This window comes from Paramormyrops kingsleyae, chromosome 7, assembly GCF_048594095.1.
Source record: "Paramormyrops kingsleyae isolate MSU_618 chromosome 7, PKINGS_0.4, whole genome shotgun sequence".
Taxonomy (NCBI): Eukaryota; Metazoa; Chordata; class Actinopteri; order Osteoglossiformes; family Mormyridae; genus Paramormyrops; species Paramormyrops kingsleyae.
In genome coordinates this window covers 8,539,493-8,556,625 of record NC_132803.1, presented here as the reverse complement: position 1 = coordinate 8,556,625, position 17,133 = coordinate 8,539,493, and the positions used below count along the sequence as shown (strand labels likewise).

Below are 17,133 nucleotides of genomic sequence, written 5' to 3'. Positions count from 1 at the left end.
GCAAAAAGGGACTCCCACATCCAATGGCAGCACAGCTTACATTTTGTGTGTCTCAAGAACGCAGGAGGTGTTGCACCAGAATCTCTTTGTTGAGCCAACTGTCAAAATCGGGGCAGGAGTCCCGGTACTGAGCCGGTGTGTGGTGTCCTGTCGACCTTCCTTCGGAGAATGTCCAGCGTAGCAGTTCAGCAGTATGGTACGAGCTTTTATCCATGGCGGTGACAGTCATCAGATGTGCTGCCCTGACAGTCTGGGAACTGGGCCTGTACCAGAAATTAAAATGTCCATTTGAGTCACTTGGGTAAGTGGAAGCCCCTGCAGGTGATATCAGTCACTGACGTGGAATTTAGTTATCTTACATTAGTGATGTTCTTGAGGTGTGAGCTGAATGTAGTTTCACTAACATCTGCTGGTCCCCTATTAGATGACATTCCTGTCGTGACGAAAACTTCCTGGGGAATTCCAGTGCCAAACGCCCCTCGCCTCCATATGACCTCCCCATTTTTCACTAAGTTACGAGCCTTTCTGTGAGTTCAAGGAAGTCAATACTATCATGTCAAGAGATCCAGCCAGTTAGTCACTAGAAATATACAGAGGTGAAGATTTCAGGTCCAGAGAGTACAAATCCAGACCAAGATTTTGTTTCAACCAACCAGTTGAGTATAATCTTGGTCTGGATTTATACTTTCTGGACCTGAACCTTTACTCTCCCTAAATCCCATGCGACAAACCAGGTGGAGATTGGAGCATCATTCCTTAATGAAACTTATGCCAAAGGTTAAATTATCCACAGTTTAATAAGTATATTTTATAAATACCCAATACTGTATTTCATTCACCCATTTCCTGTAACTGATTTTTCAGTGTACGATGGTCTGTAGATTATCCCAGTGAACACGGAACAGTGTAGAGGATGTCTTGTATAGGATGCCAGTCCATCGCATGTCTCACACATGCTTGCACACACAATGGGCACGTTAGTTTGATCAATAAATGTTTAAGAAATTCTGATGAAGTACTTTGCTCTATGCTTCGAAAACTGCATGCTGGTACGGAGCACTGAAGCACCCACCACAGGACAAACCACCTCAGGGATGAGAACCCAAGTGCAGTTGTGCAGGTGATGACCCTTGAGCACCACGCTAGTTTGAGTGGAATGTTGTTTTCTGCTGGCTGGAGTGCCAATCTCGCCACCATCCCCTGTAAGTCAGAGGACCTGCTTAAACCGACAGCCTTTCGATCGCTGGCACAGAACCCTGCCCTCGGAGCCACCACTCTTAACTATTATCCCTAAAGTTAGGCTGTTACATTATTGAATGAACAATCAATCATCAATGTGGTTAAGATATTGGAGATTACACTGCCATGTAGGATTATAATTTCCCTTTCAAATAAACTTAAACAAATCTTTGAAGTGGTATTGCTATGTGCAACATTTTTGGTCAATGACTGGGTGTCCAGGGATTTTACAGGACTGAGGTGGCACCCCTCTCGCAAGAGGACGACAAAGTGGTGCTGCTGTGTTCCGGTGACTACTGGCCCACTTTATCGTGGGGACCCCCAGACCCCACCCCACACTTGGTTAATTTTATCATCGGGGACCTGTAGGGCTGGCATCCCATATTTCTTGAGATTGAATGTAGCAATCCTACCAGAGCAGAGCCCCTCCCCCCTAAGGTTCTAGTCCAAGGCTGCCCCATTCTACATACCAGTTATTTTTACACTTGTGGCCTTTCTGTTAGCAGTAACGAATCTGGCATTAACTGGATACCATTCTTTGGAAACTCTAAACTATGTGTAGTGCTTTAAATAAATAAAATAAAAAATATATATATAATAATAAATTATATATATATATATATAGAGAGAGAGGGTGGGTTTTTAAAATGCTGGAACCATAGCGTACAGTACCAATAATTGCACCATGTTATCTATTAAAGTGATTTAGTACTCCATGTGTCCATGAATAATGGCAGATATATCAATGTGTTTATACAAGTTACGTGGTTTATATACATTGTTAAAAAATGGATGAGTGGCTATATACTAGGTTGATAATAAGTAAATGAAAGATAATTTTATAGTTATATAATTTTTACAGTTATCATGATGGCATGATATTTACAACAGTTTTCAATACAAATCACGTATTTTAGCTCAGCTCATAGTGCTTTCACATCGTGGTTTTGTAATTATTGAAGCACACAATTAAGGGTAAATTCCACAGCTTCTGACTTATTCTTAGATGGGTGCTTTCAGTTTATCAACCCAAATGTCTTTTTAAAGTTGGGTAATGTGCATCACGCCACAATAATGTTTACATTGGTTTCTATGGTAATATGGCTTGCACCGTTACTCCGGCAACATACTTATAATTGTATCCTGGGTCAAATATTCGCCAATCACAGGCTTTCAAAGTAATCACATCGTTTAAATTAGCCAATCATAAACGACGGGGCGTGTACGTGCCGGAAGAACGGCTTCTTGGAGACCGAGTCCTTAGGGAGCATGTGAAAAAAAGGCAGTTGTTCAATAAAATATCAGAATTTGGCTATTTGGCTTGTCGCTTTCTCATGGTAAGACCAATCGAGTGTAATACCTTTCTTGTACTCGGTACGGTTAACATATTCTCGCGATGTTTAAACAAGGGAAGACCGTGCCTAAAACTTGTCTGCTTTGCGTCGCCGTTAGCTTATTTATCTGCATCAAATGTCTGTGGGACAACACGTCTATTTATAAAATGTCTTATCGCAAGTTTGCCACATTCATTTAAAATGTCATGCCTCGCCAGTGATATATTTATTTATAATTTTGTGCTTATGCTTAAGTAGTATGGGATGTGCTAAAAATTCCACTTGTATTGGTTTTATTGAAGTAAATCATTTAAACATCAAGACACATCGAAATATATTCTCTAAACCCTTCATAGGACAAGTGTGTTACAAAATGGATGGATTAAAGGACTGCGCTTCTTGAATAATTCCCCTGCCTACCCCAACGTCATATGTGTCGGTTAAATGCATTAGCTACCCAAACTCCTCCTTTGGAAAAGGTCGACCTGAGATGCACTTACCTTTGTGTGAGCCACACAATGGCTGGAATGACTGCAGCCCAAAAGCTGGTGCTTTGTGTGGATGGTATTTTCCAGGAACACCATCTTGCCACCTGCTTCAAAGTGCTCAGGGAATCTTTTTCCCATTGGCATGTTGGCTCAGTGGGTAGCACTGGTGCCTCACACCTGCAGGGTTGGGGGTTCAATGTGCACGTGTGCTCTGTGTTGTGGAGATGAATGTTCTCCTCGTGTTGCACAAGTTTCCTCCAGATACTTTGGATTCCTCCTGCAGTCCAAAGACTTACAGACATTTCTGAATTCTTCATAGCGCATGTTTTGCCATGGAATGCAACGACATCCTATCCAGGAAGTATCCCGGCCTTGTATTTAAGGAGGGGTCCATTTAATGGTCTTGATAAAATAAATGCAGTACCCTGAGAAATGTGTGTTCGAGAATGTTTCTGAGATTTCTTAATCTAACATAACAATGTCCAAAGACCCTTGACTTGGTCATCTTCCCCTCTCCCCAAAGAAAAAAGCAATGAAGAGCCCTAACGCCTCACCCCCCCTGCACGTGCACGTGATGGAGAGCACCCCCGTGCACGTCCACGTGAAGAAGAGCCAGAAGAGCAGGCCAAAGAAGACAGGCCAGGTTAGGTGTTCAGACGAGCTCTGAAAATGACCAGCAGCAGTTAAATTACGAGGCTGACACACTTTTCTCCTCTGTAGCTGAAACCGAAGGCAGAGACATTAAGCTTGCGACCGACAGCCCGTGTGAAGGCACGGGCCCCGTGGATTCCCCCCGGAAGGACCTCTGTTCGGGACATCTCGTACAAGTGGGAGGTCAGTGAAAAGCTCTTCAAGAAAAGCTTTACATCTAACCACTTTCCTTTATGCTTTGAATATGCTTTGCATATTGGTATCAGTAAAAGTTTGCATCTTAAAATATAGTCTGTACTTGCTGACTGTTTTTTTTTTTTTTTGTTATTTGCTTTTTTCTGAGTGTAGTTCAGTGGATTGTGTCAGAATACGTCATCCTGCTTGAATTTTATTGGACTACTTCATTATTAAATTAGTGCCATGGAGTATTTAGTTAATGTAATTGTTTGCAGAAAGAAGGATACTGTCTAGACTTTGGTGGGACATTTCCACTCACCCACTTTAGTGTCTTGGCTGGACAGAAGAGCACTTTCAGCCACAGACTGATCAACATAAAATGCATCACAGAATGCATAAAGAAATTATTCCTCCTGACAGCCATAAGATTGTACAATTGATTGATCGATCAATCAGTCAATTAATCAATCATCCAATCAGGACATGTTCTATAATATGTAGAATGATATCTGCTTATTATGTTTGAGTGAAATATTTACCATGCTAATCACTATAATCGCCCACCTAATTATTTATGATCTCTATATGTCATATTTATTTATTTTTATACAGAGATTGTTGTATGTGATACCATCTCTTTTTGTCTTGTTGTCTGGTTGGGTAATATGCAGTTTTACAAACAATTTCCTTTGTCACTTTTCAGTATTCTTATCCTGTACAGATTTTCATTTCCTGGGAGCTGAGCAGCCAATCAGAATCCTCCCTGAGTGAACCTGTGGACACTTACGCCTGATATCTGTGTTTAAGGGGCCCACTCACCGGCTGGAGATCACACCCTTGCCGCAGCCAAACCCCTCACCCGGGCCACTGAGACCAGAGGACTTGTCCACCGATGAAGAGGAGGTGCTGCACGGACGCATCAGTCAGTACGAGAGGAAGATTGACAGCCTGATGTCGGAGGTCAGCTCGCTGAAGAATGAGGTTGGTGCATGGACCCTGATCACCAAATCGATGTACACTCTGTCCGTGATTTGGGCAAGTGGTATGGTAACTGTCTGGTGGGATTGCATGGGTCCCAGCTAGAGCTGCGGAAGAAGGAACAGCTCCTAGAGCGCCAGTCGGAACATCTGTGTGCCTCACAGCGAGTCATCGAGGAGCAGGAAGAGGTGCTGGCCGAGGCGGCTAAGGAGCTGGAGGTCACAGAACTGGAGAACTCCCGCCTCCGGCAGTCCATGGAGAAGATGCAGGAGCAGAGCGACTGCACTAGGTGATGAGGGATGCCCGGTTGTGCACTAGGTGATGCGGGATGCCCGGGTGGGCACTAGGCGATGAGGGATGCCCGGGTGGGCACTAGGCGATGAGGGATGCCCGGGTGGGCACTAGGCGATGAGGGATGCCCGGGTGGGCACTAGGCGATGAGGGATGCCCGGGTGGCATGGCCAGCCGGGCCAGGTGTAAATAGTCACATGGTATCTATTGGCCTATTTACACCCAGCCCCCCTAAACACATGAACACTGTTGTATACTTGGTTGCGTGCAGGGATGCACCGATCCGACTTTTTCAGTTCCAATACTGATACCAATATTTGGGTTTTGAGTATTAGCCGATCCAATATTGTTATTTCTGACAGCTTAATTTAATACCTTTGTCAAACCCCCTAAATTAAAGATGAAAGTTTTTACTTCCATGACATCTTAATTAGTTTAAGTCAAATCTATTGTGATGGTATACAGAGAGAAGATTACAAAAATAGCAAAAAAAAAAAAAAAGTCCAAATACTTATGGACCTAACTTATGGATCTTTTTACAGACTGCTAAAAATTAAATAAATATCGGCCGTGGATAGGTCACATATGGCTGATTCCCTGTCCGTCTAACTAGGTATAGATCGGTGCCGATACTGATCTGAATATTGGATCAGTGCACCTCTAGCTGCGTGTCACTACAATGGCTGAAGACGCCAAAGTGGGATAGAAATATAAAAGACTGGATACATTAAGCACAAAATGTACCCTTGCTGTAGCGATAGTTAGGTGGCCGAAGGCACTCAGCTAACATTACTGACACCTAGGTGGGAATAACATCTAGCTAAACTTTATTCATCTCCAAGGTCAATACTGTTTCAATTGTGCAAGATTTTACCATATGATTATGGTGAATTTTAAGAAAATTATGAATAGATAGTTTTAATGTATTAATAGGAATTTCTCCATAGTGCCCCATAACACCTAACCCTTTGGCTGCAGAATGTGACCCCTCGCTCTGCCCTGCTCCACCCTCACCCCTATGCACAGGTTGGAGAAGGAGGCTCTTAGGCAGGAGAAGGAGGCTCTGCTGAGGAAGCTGGTGGAGGCAGAGATGGAGGGCGCTGCTGCTTCCCGGCAGGTGGCAGCCATGAGGGAGACAGTGGGCCGCATGCACAGCGTAAGTGGCCTGGGCTGAGCTGTGCTGAGCTGTGCCTGGCTGAGCTGTGCCTGGCTGTGCTGGGCTGGGCTGGGCTGGGCTGAGCTGTGCCTGGCTGTGCTGGGCTGGGCTGTGCCAGGCCAGAGGAAATGGGGACACGTCACACGGCGGTCCGCTATCTTAGGGGGCATGCTGCAGAGGGCCTGTTTACGGGGCTGGTCTAGACTTGAGAGGCGACGACGGCAGAAGTGATGATCAGGAAAGAGAATCTAGGGAGGCCTGTATTAATAACCCTAGGAATAATGTTATTAAACGATATTCTATCAGGTAAATAAATGGTTTCAGAATAAAACTGAATAGCTCAATAACAAAAACCTTCGCCCATCGGTTGCTTGCTCTATCCTTTACTTTTCACAGTTGAGAGAGCCTCTACTTCGCAGAGACTCTAAGCAAATGAACTTCCATCATTTTAGCATGCCTCTGTTCTCAGGGTAATTAATCTCTAAACAAACTGTGTGCAGATGTAGCCCAAACCAAAGCCTTAAGCATAGCGGGACATTTCTTGAAAATTCTCTGTGTAGTATCCCCACACACTACAGAAAAGCCCCCCCCCCCCCCGACTTCCCTAACAGGTTCATGCAATTGACTTGTTTTAAAACCACAATTGATTATTAATCTTAATTAATTAGACTATATTTGCTATTTAGCATGTATACATCACCATTTATTCTCTGCTATGGGTAATTTGGATGTCAACCTCAGAGATGGCATCACAGGACAAATAGATGTCTGTCTCTCCTCTTCCTCCAGGAGAAGAGGATGTCTAGTTCAGAGGCATCCTTGCTGACAAGGCAGAAGGAGCTTCTCCTGCAGAAGCTGGAGACCTTCGAGAGCACCAACCGCACCCTGCGCAATTTGCTGAGGGAGCAGCGTGGCCGTGAGGTACGCTCTCCGGCCAGCAGGGGGCGAAAGTCACAAACTGCACAGATCAGTGACAGGCTGTCTGGGTGTGGTTTTTTTTTGAATGGGTAGATGGATGTGATGAGGCTGGCGGAGCAGAAGGATGCACTGCTGGAGAGGCTGACGGACGTGGAGGCACAGAATGCGGTGCGTCTGTCCAGTCCCGGGCCATCTTACACTTCAGTGGCAGCCAATGACAGCAGAGTTTGCTCCAGTGTTCTCTGATTGGCCTTGGGACAACTTTACGTTCTTTTTTTTTTTTTTAGCATCTTCTGGTGAGACTGCAGGAGAAGGAGAGCCAGGCTGATCAGCTCACCGTCCTCCTGGAGTCGGAGAAGGTATGTGCCGCTCGCCTGGCATCCAGTCTGCCTTCGGTCATCGGTTGTGCCTCTGCAGCCATCCACGTGATCACATGATTGTTACCCGACCAGGACAACGCGAAGACGACGGGCGAGCTCTCCAAAGTTCTGGAGTCCACGCGGGCTCACCTGCAGGGACAGCTGCGCAACAAAGAGGCTGAGAACAACCGGCTGGCCGTTCAGATCCGGGTACGCAACCCTTTCTGCCTTTCTCTCTCTTTCTCTCCCTCTCATTTCCCTGCTTTGGCTATTTTGCATTGTGGGAAGTACCGTGCATGAGGCAGGGAAACTCGGGCAGGTACTGGTCCATTAAGGAGCACATAATTTAGAGACACTGATTCATTAATACCTTCGCTTTTGGACCATGGAAGGAACCCCATGCAAACTTGGGGAGAACATGCAAACAAGGAGCAGGGATGGGACTCGAACCCACAACCTTGGAGGGGCCCGGCCACCCAGCAAGCCACACCAGCTCCCAGTTCCCTCCCTTTTTATAAGTTTTTTTCCCATGTTGTCCACGTTACGAAACTCCTGATCCTCGGGTTCGGGGCCCTTGGAACGCGGGGCCCAGCACTGTCGTGTCATGTCATGTCGTGCTATGCTGTGGATTTGGGTTAGAATCTGGAGAGGGCGGCGGAACAGCAGCGGGTGGAGGTGGAAAACGTGGAGGAGCAGCTCGGGGAACTGAGACAGAAGGCCGAGGCTGAGAAGGAGGCCCTGAAGAGGGCGACGCGGGTGCTGAAGCAGCGGGCGGAGCGCAGTGAGGATGCAGCAGGCCAGCTGAGCGCCCAGCTGCTGCAGAAGGTGCGCACATGTGTTATGGACTCCGCCCTGCCCTACTGCTTACACTGTCCCTGGCCATTCACTGGCAGCTCAGCCTAGCTGCACTTAATAGACTCATGTATGACAGCATGTATGCTTGTAATGTTCTGTTTGCCTCACTTGTATGTCACTTTGGACAAAAGTGCCTGCTAAAGAAATGCAAATGTAATGTTCTATACAGATGTTACTAAAGCTGGTATTTATTCTTACTTTTATAGCATCAGCAGGGAAACTCTCAGTTATTTGCATTCTGCAAAGATGACTGGGTAACTTACAGCTTTAGTGGCAAGGAGAAACTGTTCTAAGATCAGTGCAAACCACAAGCCCAGGTATAAATGAAGATATGCAGTGAGGGATTAATTGTGCATGTTTACACCTTTTGAGATCATAGACTTCAATCCCACAGCAGTGGTGAACAGGTTACAGATATGGTGTTTGCTGACGGGGGGGGGGGCTGTGTGAGGAATGTGTGTGGATAGTGACCCCTCGTGCCTCCCGCCCCCCTCGCAGGAGGCCCAGCTGGCTGAAACCATTTCCACGGCGGAGGACAGGAGCAGCCGATATGCTCAGCTAGTGAAGGAGAAGAGCCACCTGGAGTTGGAGATCGCTGTCCTCAACAGGTGAGCGAGGCCCCGGGCCCTGGGGGGGCCTCTTCCTGGCTGGGGGGGGGGCTGCTCTGAGACGTCACCACTGTGCCCTGCTGTGTGGGTCTTCAGCTCTGGCTTGGAAAGGTTTTAAAAGATGATACCTGTTTTTGGAGACGACGTCTGTGTTTTTGTAGTCAGTCTGAGGTTGTGGGACCGTTTCTTGTTGACCCCAACGGGCAAATTAAATGACAGTGAGCTTGTGTCCATCCCCTCCCGTCCCCCCCGCCCAGCCGTGTGTCGGAGCTGACAGAGCAACTTCGTGGTGCTGAAGATAAGACTCGGGTTGACAGGGAGGCTCTGCTGGACCGGCTGCACAAGCTCACCTCTGGCTGCACCTCCACCCAGCTGGAGAATCAGAGCCTCAAGGTGGACTGGACCACAGCTTCCTCCGCACTGTCTCTTTAAGTGCTCTGTGTGTGTGTGTGTGTGTGTGTGTGTGTGTGTGTGTGTATATATACACGTGAAAGAAATTAAGAGACCACAACACAATTTTTTGTTTCACTCATTTCTCTATTTCCGGGTGTGCATTTGTGAATAATATTTTCTATTGTAAAATTGCAGCCTGGTTTTTCCCTGTTTCTCATTGATGAAGGGCTTCTTCCTTCCTCTATGGGACTTCAGTCCTGCTTCTAGGAGCCTGATACGATCCTGTCCCAGCAGTGCACTTCACACCTGCACTTAATGTTTCCCGTTCCTTTTGAAGGTCGCTTGATGTCATCGTACGATTCATGAGAAACTGTTCATCCATCCTTTACCTGGCTGGTTTCTGGTTGTTCCCAGTGTCTCCTACTTCACCTTATTCTTGTGTACTTAGAAATTTTGAGCATTCTGTCAGCAGAACCACAATTAAACCAGGATTTAAAAATGCAGAGTTGTTTTAAAAATATAGTCGTCTCTTAATTTTTTCTGTAGCTGTATATGTATGTATGTATGTATGCGTGTGAATATGTATACGTGTATGTATATATATGAAATATTTAGCACAGTGTGTTAGTCACTATGTTTATTTGATGCCCCCCTTAGGCCAGGCTTGCGGCACTGGAGGAGAAGCTGAGCCTGTCTCAGTCGGAGGTCCAGCAGGTGAAGGCATCCCTGAAGCAGTACGAGAGCCTGGTGGAGAGTTACAAGACCCAGGTGGGAGTGTGTCACCCTGCAGGCCGAAACACACGCAGGCACACACAGGCGTGCAAATGCGCACTCTCTCTCACACAGACCGGAGGTACACACATCCCCTTTTAACACCAGAAAAGCTTTTTAGAAAGATGTCACTGTAAATAATATTTATTTTGCATTCTTCATAATAGCCAAATAATCTCATTATACAAGTCATTGAACATATTTTGTGTTTTGAATTAGTTACATTACTGAAGTAAGAAACAGAAAATGTATGTAATGGCAAGCACACACTGATGCAAACTGTGAATCTGAAATAAATAAACTGGCATAAAAGTGCCCTCGCTTTGGTCAGAACGCTCCGCCACGCACGTAAAGCGCTCCCCGGCACCCCCTGCAGATGCTGAAGACCCGCGCCGAGGCGGAGGAGTACAGCATGAAGCTGGGCCTGGCCGAGGAGCAGGCGGAAGCCCTGCGGGAGCAGCTGGAGCGGGAGGCGGCCGTGGCCAGGGGGCGGCTGCAGGGCCGGCTGGCCGAGCTGGAGCCGCTACCCGAAGCAGTGAGGAGGGCGGAGCTGCAGCTGCAGGAGGTGCAGGAGCGTGAGAGGGTGCAGGAGAGGAGGAACACGGAGCTGAGCGGGGCGCTGGCCGAGATGCGGCTAAAGGTGTGTGTGTGTGTGTGTGTGTGTGTGTGTGTGTGGGCGGGCGTGGGCGTGTGCACTGTGTCTCTGAATGTGTGCTATCTGTTTATGGGAGCACAGCTGTCTGATGTTTATGCAGCTCAGTGTGTGGTCAATGTGGAATGTAAAAAATAGCACCGCAACAATAGTCTCATAAATGTTTCAGGCGAGCACTTACAGGTCTGGGTGCTGCACAAAACGGATGCTCTGTTGGAACGATTACCGGGTCTGATTAGCCCCAAGTCCTCTCATGTGCCCGTCCGTGTGAAAGCAGTCGCTGTGCACTGGCTGTCCCCCACGTCCCGCCCCTGTTCCCGGAATGTCTCCCTATTGCTGGGTTTAAAAACATCCCTTATGTTATGCTGCCTCATTCTTGCCTCTGTGGGAGTCGTCTCAGGTAGCCCCTCTCCCATCTGTAGAAGCCTGGTGATGTTTTCTAATTTCCTTGTTTCTGTCTGTCTGTGCATTTCTGGGGTGTGTGGCCCCCGCTGCAGGCGGAGCAGCAGGGTGTCCAGGTGCAGGCAGCCCGGGAGAAGAACCTGCTGCTGCTGGAAGAGAACAAGCAGATGCAGAATAGGGTGGAGGACCTGGACAGGTCTGCAGGGCGGGGGCCAGGGCGGGGGCTGCTTCAGGACGTCACGCCACCATTACGCATAATTTAAATATCTTTTTATATTTTTTTATGATTTATACCACTGGATACTTCCCTTAGGCAGTGATTTGTTTATGCTGCACTCCTCCTGTAACTTAAGGTCCATTGTTGTAGACCTTTTGGTTCCAGTGTGCAGCAGTCGTTCACTATATCATGTATTACCATAATTTTCTTACATTGTTTATCTTCAGACTAAATCTGCATTAGGTCGATCCATGCACTTCGTGTTGCTATATCTGTGCGATTAAGCTAATAGCTGACATCACAGTATCTGTCTCTCTCTGGGTCCCTCCATCCTTCCCTTGATCTCCTCCATGGCAGGAAGCTGGATGAGGTCGGCGGGCAGAATCGCGACCTGTTGCAGGTGATCGCCAAGCGGGAGGAGACCATCCACAGCAACCAGCTGAGGCTGGAGGAGAAGTCGCGGGAGTGCAGCCTGCTGGCCCGGCAGCTGGAGGAGGCCCTGGAGGACGCGAGGCGCCAGGTCCGTGTGCCAGAAATCATGGGGGGATGAGGAGGAGGAGGAGGAGAAGGGAAGCACCTCTGGGGGAAGTCGTCGCCTGACTCATCCAGCAGAACCTCACTTATTGCAGTCCGGGGTTCTGGTGGGATTCAGTATGCTGTGAAAAGTAAATCCAGCTGTGAAAATGAATATATTAATGCTCTATATATGGGTTCTGAAGATTTCCTGCTAACCTAATTAATAGAGGTGACACCAAACCGATACCCACTATCGATATCGGGCCAATACCGGCCAAAAATGCTGTTCATACCGTGAACAAAAGCGTGGGTCCCGTGACGGCGAGCTGTTCAGCAGTGCATGAAGGCTGTCATGAAGGCTGTGTGTAAATACAGTAAAGGTCCGTTCATACTTCACCGTCCCGCATGTGCTTTTGGGTCATGCACAGGCTGAGTGACATAAGTTCCGTCTGCAGGGGTTTGCGCAGGACGGTTACAGATGGTGCCTGTGCAGCCCTACAAAAAGCAAAACTGCAGAATGCAGTGCACTGCATGTTCCGTCTGCAGGGGTTTGCGCAGGACGGTTACAGATGGTGCCTGTGCAGCCCTACAAAAAGCAAAACTGCAGAATGCAGTGCACTGCATGTAAGGCTAGTCTGAACAGTAAAAATATACAGATTAAATTGTATTCTTTCTAAAGTTTAGTTTACTGCTTAAAAGTTTTTTCTGAGCTCCACTGGATGTCATGTTGGCCATGGATGTCTTCCTGTAGCGCAGTGCCACAGCCTTTGTTTGAGCAACATGACCGTTATATTTCCCTGTTCTTAGCATCCTTAAACAATACAGCCAAAACGCTAAATGCAGAAAGTTCACCATGTGGATTGACAGGCATGGATACAAATATCTCATTTAATGATTAGTAGATAGCGATCAGACTTTTTTTCTCCTTTACTATCGGAAGATACTCGATTTTAATATCGTATTGGGATCGGACCAGAAAAAATATAGGACCATCTCTGCTCATTAACATGGAAGTTGCCATTTTAATGCAGTGCCTATAGAAGACAAAGCAAAAAATGTTTGTGTGAAATATTGAACATGGATTATAATTTTCATTAGTGGTATTGGTTGGGTGAGTTTTGCGGAGGGGGTGGGATTTAGGGTTCAGAATGAGCTTAGCTCCACCCATTTCTCTGAATGCGAGGGGTACAGTTAAGGCTCCAGAGGGATGGCTCAGGTCCATCGATGTCTGCAGGTCGGCCACAGCCGTGAGCGTGCAGCCTCCAAGGAACGCTCCACCCAAGCCAAGCTGCTGGAGCTGGAGACTCAGCTGAGCCGCACCAAGACCGAGCTGGAGCAGCTGAGGCGGGCCAAAGAGGACGTGAGTGTGTGTGTGTGTGTGTGTGTGTGTGTGTGTGAGCGGGTTTACCTATCCTTATGGGGACATAATGTCCCCATAATGTGTTAAATATCCATTTTTTTCCCTTATGGGGACCGGTTTCCAGGAAACCGGTCCCCATAAGGGAAAACTCTATTTTATAAAAATCGGTGACTGCTATGAAAAAACTAAAAAAGCAAAAACTCTTGTATTTTGTTTGGTTACTTATGGTTATGGTTAGGGCAGGGTAGGGGTTAAGGTTGTTATAGTTAGCCTTAGCATTTTTCCCATTGAAATGAATGAGTGGTCCCCATAACGATATGTTTACCCTACGTGTGTGTGTGTGTGTGTGTGTGTGTGTGTGTGTGCGAGTGAGAGTGTGTGCACCACATATGGAAGAGAAACCAATCAGATCAGATCTGACTAGAAGAGCCAGTCCCATCCCTGCTACATAAGGACAACAAGGGAGGGGCTTGCATTCTTTAACCAATCACAGTCTTCATTGTATGATGTCGCCACATTGGTCCATTTTTTTTTTCTCATGCAAGCTCAAGGCTTCCTGCCATCATGGTTATGGCTCAGTGGGTTAAGCCTCTGTGTCTGCGATAGGAATGTTGTCGGTTCACGCCCAGCCTCAGGGGAAAATCATATGTCCGAGGGTCCTCATCCCCTAGCTTGCTGCTGTTGTTATTCTTATCATCGTAAAACAAGGACCCGCCCTGGCATTGGTTTGTACAGCCTTTGCAGGTAAGCATACTGCTGTGTTTTCTATCCCTTAACAAATGGTAGACACAATAAAACAAACTCTGCAAAACTGTGCACCTTGCTGCTTAACGGAAAACACCTGGTTTTAATCAATGTGGTGATGTCATACAATGAAGACTGTGATTGGTTAATGAGAAGTTGACCCAGGGACATGTTGATCTTGGGGAAAATCCGGAGATGTTCCCTGCTACTCGTTGATTACAGCCACACCTCTCTTCCCCGGAACCCAGGCAGAGCGCCGCTTTCAAAGCCGGCTACAGGATGTACGGGACCGTCTGGAGCAGTCGGACAGCACCAATCGCAGCCTGCAGAACTATGTGCAGTTCCTCAAGACCTCCTATGCCAGCGTTTTTGGGGACTCTGCATTCGCAAGCTCTGCTGCCCGTGGTCCCTCCCCTCTCTGAGTGGCCCAGTCCTGATGATGGCCCAGTCCTGATGATGGCCCAGTCCTGATGATGGCCCAGTCCCTGTCCTTCTGTCATCCTCCAGTCACATTGAGTGATTTTAAGTTCTTGAAATGGAGCTTAATGACATAGCCATGTCTCAGTGAACACTAACACAACGTCTTCACTGAACCCCAAAATAGGGTCCCTAGTTCCACCTTTTATTTTGTGGTTTTTACAATATCTATCTTTATTTCCTTATTTGAATTTCTGTCATTATATCATAATTTGTTATTTCAGTGTTAACGTTTCATCTTGTCCTTGTTTACTTCTCAGTATGATTTTGAAAAGACATTTAAATGATTCAGTAAGGACAGTGATGTTGTAGTAAACATACAGGGTATTGCATTGTCACAAGGTCTACATCTCAGGCCATCCTCATAAAAACTGTGCTTCTTTGGTGCTCGATATCCGGGCGAGCTGCGAAACATGAATTTCCAGGGAACTTCCCGGCTAGACTGTACTGCAGTAATGTTCCATGACAAAGGAGTCTCTTTGGAACTACCTGCCGTTCATACTGTCTTGAAATTGTTTGACATTGAGGATTTTTATCTTTTACGTTGGCTGCAAATGTTCAGGATGGCTTGTGATCTATACCAGTGACCTTGAATTTTTATCATGTACAGTTTTTCAGGATTATCTGTTTGTTCATTTTACAAAGTGTCTGTACTGTTGGACCAAACAACTGTTGACAAAATTCTCCTGTATAACTTAAACGTAATTTAAGTAAGAATATTTTTTTCTATCTAAATATTTTATATAAATTGCATTTTTATTGAAATGCTGAGAACTGTATTTTGTTGTTCTTGTTTCCCAAAATGATCTATACCAAGATAATTTGTGTTGCTTTGCGTTATTAACAGGGTTAAGTGAAAAAGGCAAATGAATAAGTGGAAACTTGCATCTGGAGGTTAATTGTTTAGGCTACTTAGAGCAGCTTAATTATATAATGAAGGGAAATTAAGTCAGCTAGACACAAATTTATATGTGCATTTAGGGTGCATGTATTGTTCGTTGTCCAAAGACAGTGCCTTTAGTATTTGAGACTAAATTTGTCACTTAATGTGATGCGTACATTTAAATGTCATATTTAAATGTCATATTTTGATAAAATCCATTCTGCCCAGTGTTATACGTACACTATGAAATGCTAAACCTCTCTTAGGTCAGGCTTGCGCCCTCATTTTGGATCACTGCACCATCACTCTTCCAGCTACCGATCCAAGTCAGGCTCACGGGGGCCTGGAACCTTTCCCATGCTGCACCAGGCCCCCAGCTGGGGGACTTCCTGGATGGAATTCCAGTGCACACCAAGGGCAGTTAGAGATGCCAGTAGAGAACCTAGACAAATATTTGCCCTTAATTTAGAGCAAAGTCAGCCTAATAATACGAAAGGACACATAAAGCTTTTATGTAGTCCTGTACATTTTTGGATTTTCAAAAGTAAAGTTTTACTCACACATTCTGCTTATTGTAAATGGTGATTTCTTCAGTCTGTTTACTCTTAAATGGGACAAAACGTGAATCGTCCCTCGGTTCTACATTTGCTTGCTGGTTTATTTCCTGCAGCTTTTATAGCCTCATAAATTGTTGATGCAAGGAGGCAAATGCTCTGGGATGGGGCACCATTTGCAGGACTCTGGCAGAGAGCACGGCCTGCGTCTTCCCGACCCTGAGTGCCGGAGATGGTGTAAAAAGCCCTGGGTGACCGTTAGACACCCAGCAATCAGCTGGCAAATGCTGAACACACTGAAGTCAATCAGATTGAAGTGCTCTTAGCCAAGGGCTCCATTTTAAATAGCCCTGCCACTTTTTCAGTTTTAAAGATACAAGTTTCTAATATTTTGAACCATTTAATTCTTTAACTGAGTGAAATATTATATAAGAAACATAGGGAAAAAACAACAAAAATTTGGCACAAACCAAGTTGTCTTTTTAGGCCACCACCTTGTAAACATCTCATTAAGCTACTTATTAAATGTCAAATACAATACCAGTTAAGAGTCTGGACACACCTGCTTTTAATTTATTTATCTCTGTTCTAGCTATGTTATTCACCTTATAGTACAAGGCAATGAAGTAATAGGGCCTACAAAACAAATATTAAAATGATTGAGAGTGTTCAACACTTCAAAATTATCTCAGATTTTAAACTCTTCAGAACAGTCCTCTTTTGTTTCAATGGTAGCTTTGCAGATATTGGCATTCTTTCAACTAGCTTCCAGATGTAGCCATCTGGTGTGCTTCTGGAATGGTCCTGAAGGAGTTTCCATAAGTTCTGGGTACAAGCTGGCTACCTTGCTCCTACTCTTTGATCTGACTCACCCCAGAGCAGCTCTATACAGTTTATGTCAGGGGATTGTGGGGTCCAAGTCATCTATCACAGCAGTCCATCTTATTCCTTGTTCACATAATACAGCAATTACATAACCTAAAGGTATGCTTTAGGGTCGATATCTTCTTTGAAAAACAAGTGATTTTCAGTAAGTGTGTCCAGACTTATGACTGGTACAATATATAAATATTGATGAACAGCTCAAGTACTCTTATTAAAAATTCAAAA

General features: G+C 45.8%; 1 protein-coding gene across 3 annotated transcripts; it reads left to right on the top strand.

Annotated features, from left to right (window-relative positions):
- The first annotated feature begins 23 nt into the window (after positions 1-23).
- On the top strand, positions 24-15,554 carry odf2a (outer dense fiber of sperm tails 2a). 3 transcript variants are annotated; one of them, XM_023808336.2, is made up of 20 exons: positions 24-301; positions 425-1,120; positions 3,585-3,704; positions 3,782-3,895; positions 4,697-4,870; positions 4,969-5,156; positions 6,185-6,314; positions 7,104-7,235; positions 7,326-7,400; positions 7,520-7,591; positions 7,685-7,801; positions 8,231-8,416; positions 8,945-9,054; positions 9,312-9,447; positions 10,105-10,215; positions 10,595-10,858; positions 11,368-11,468; positions 11,847-12,009; positions 13,240-13,365; positions 14,358-15,554. In XM_023808336.2, exons 3-20 carry the CDS (start codon positions 3,594-3,596, stop codon positions 14,529-14,531), a joined length of 2,484 nt encoding a protein of 827 aa, XP_023664104.1. In that variant the 5' UTR covers positions 24-301; positions 425-1,120; positions 3,585-3,593; the 3' UTR covers positions 14,532-15,554. The 3 variants fall into 3 exon arrangements, with proteins under 3 accessions (XP_023664104.1, XP_023664105.1, XP_023664101.1); XM_023808337.2 differs by lacking the exons at positions 24-301; positions 425-1,120 and adding an exon at positions 1,956-2,576 and having other exon boundaries at positions 5,032-5,156; XM_023808333.2 differs by lacking the exons at positions 24-301; positions 425-1,120 and adding an exon at positions 1,960-2,576.
- The last annotated feature ends 1,579 nt before the right edge of the window (positions 15,555-17,133 follow it).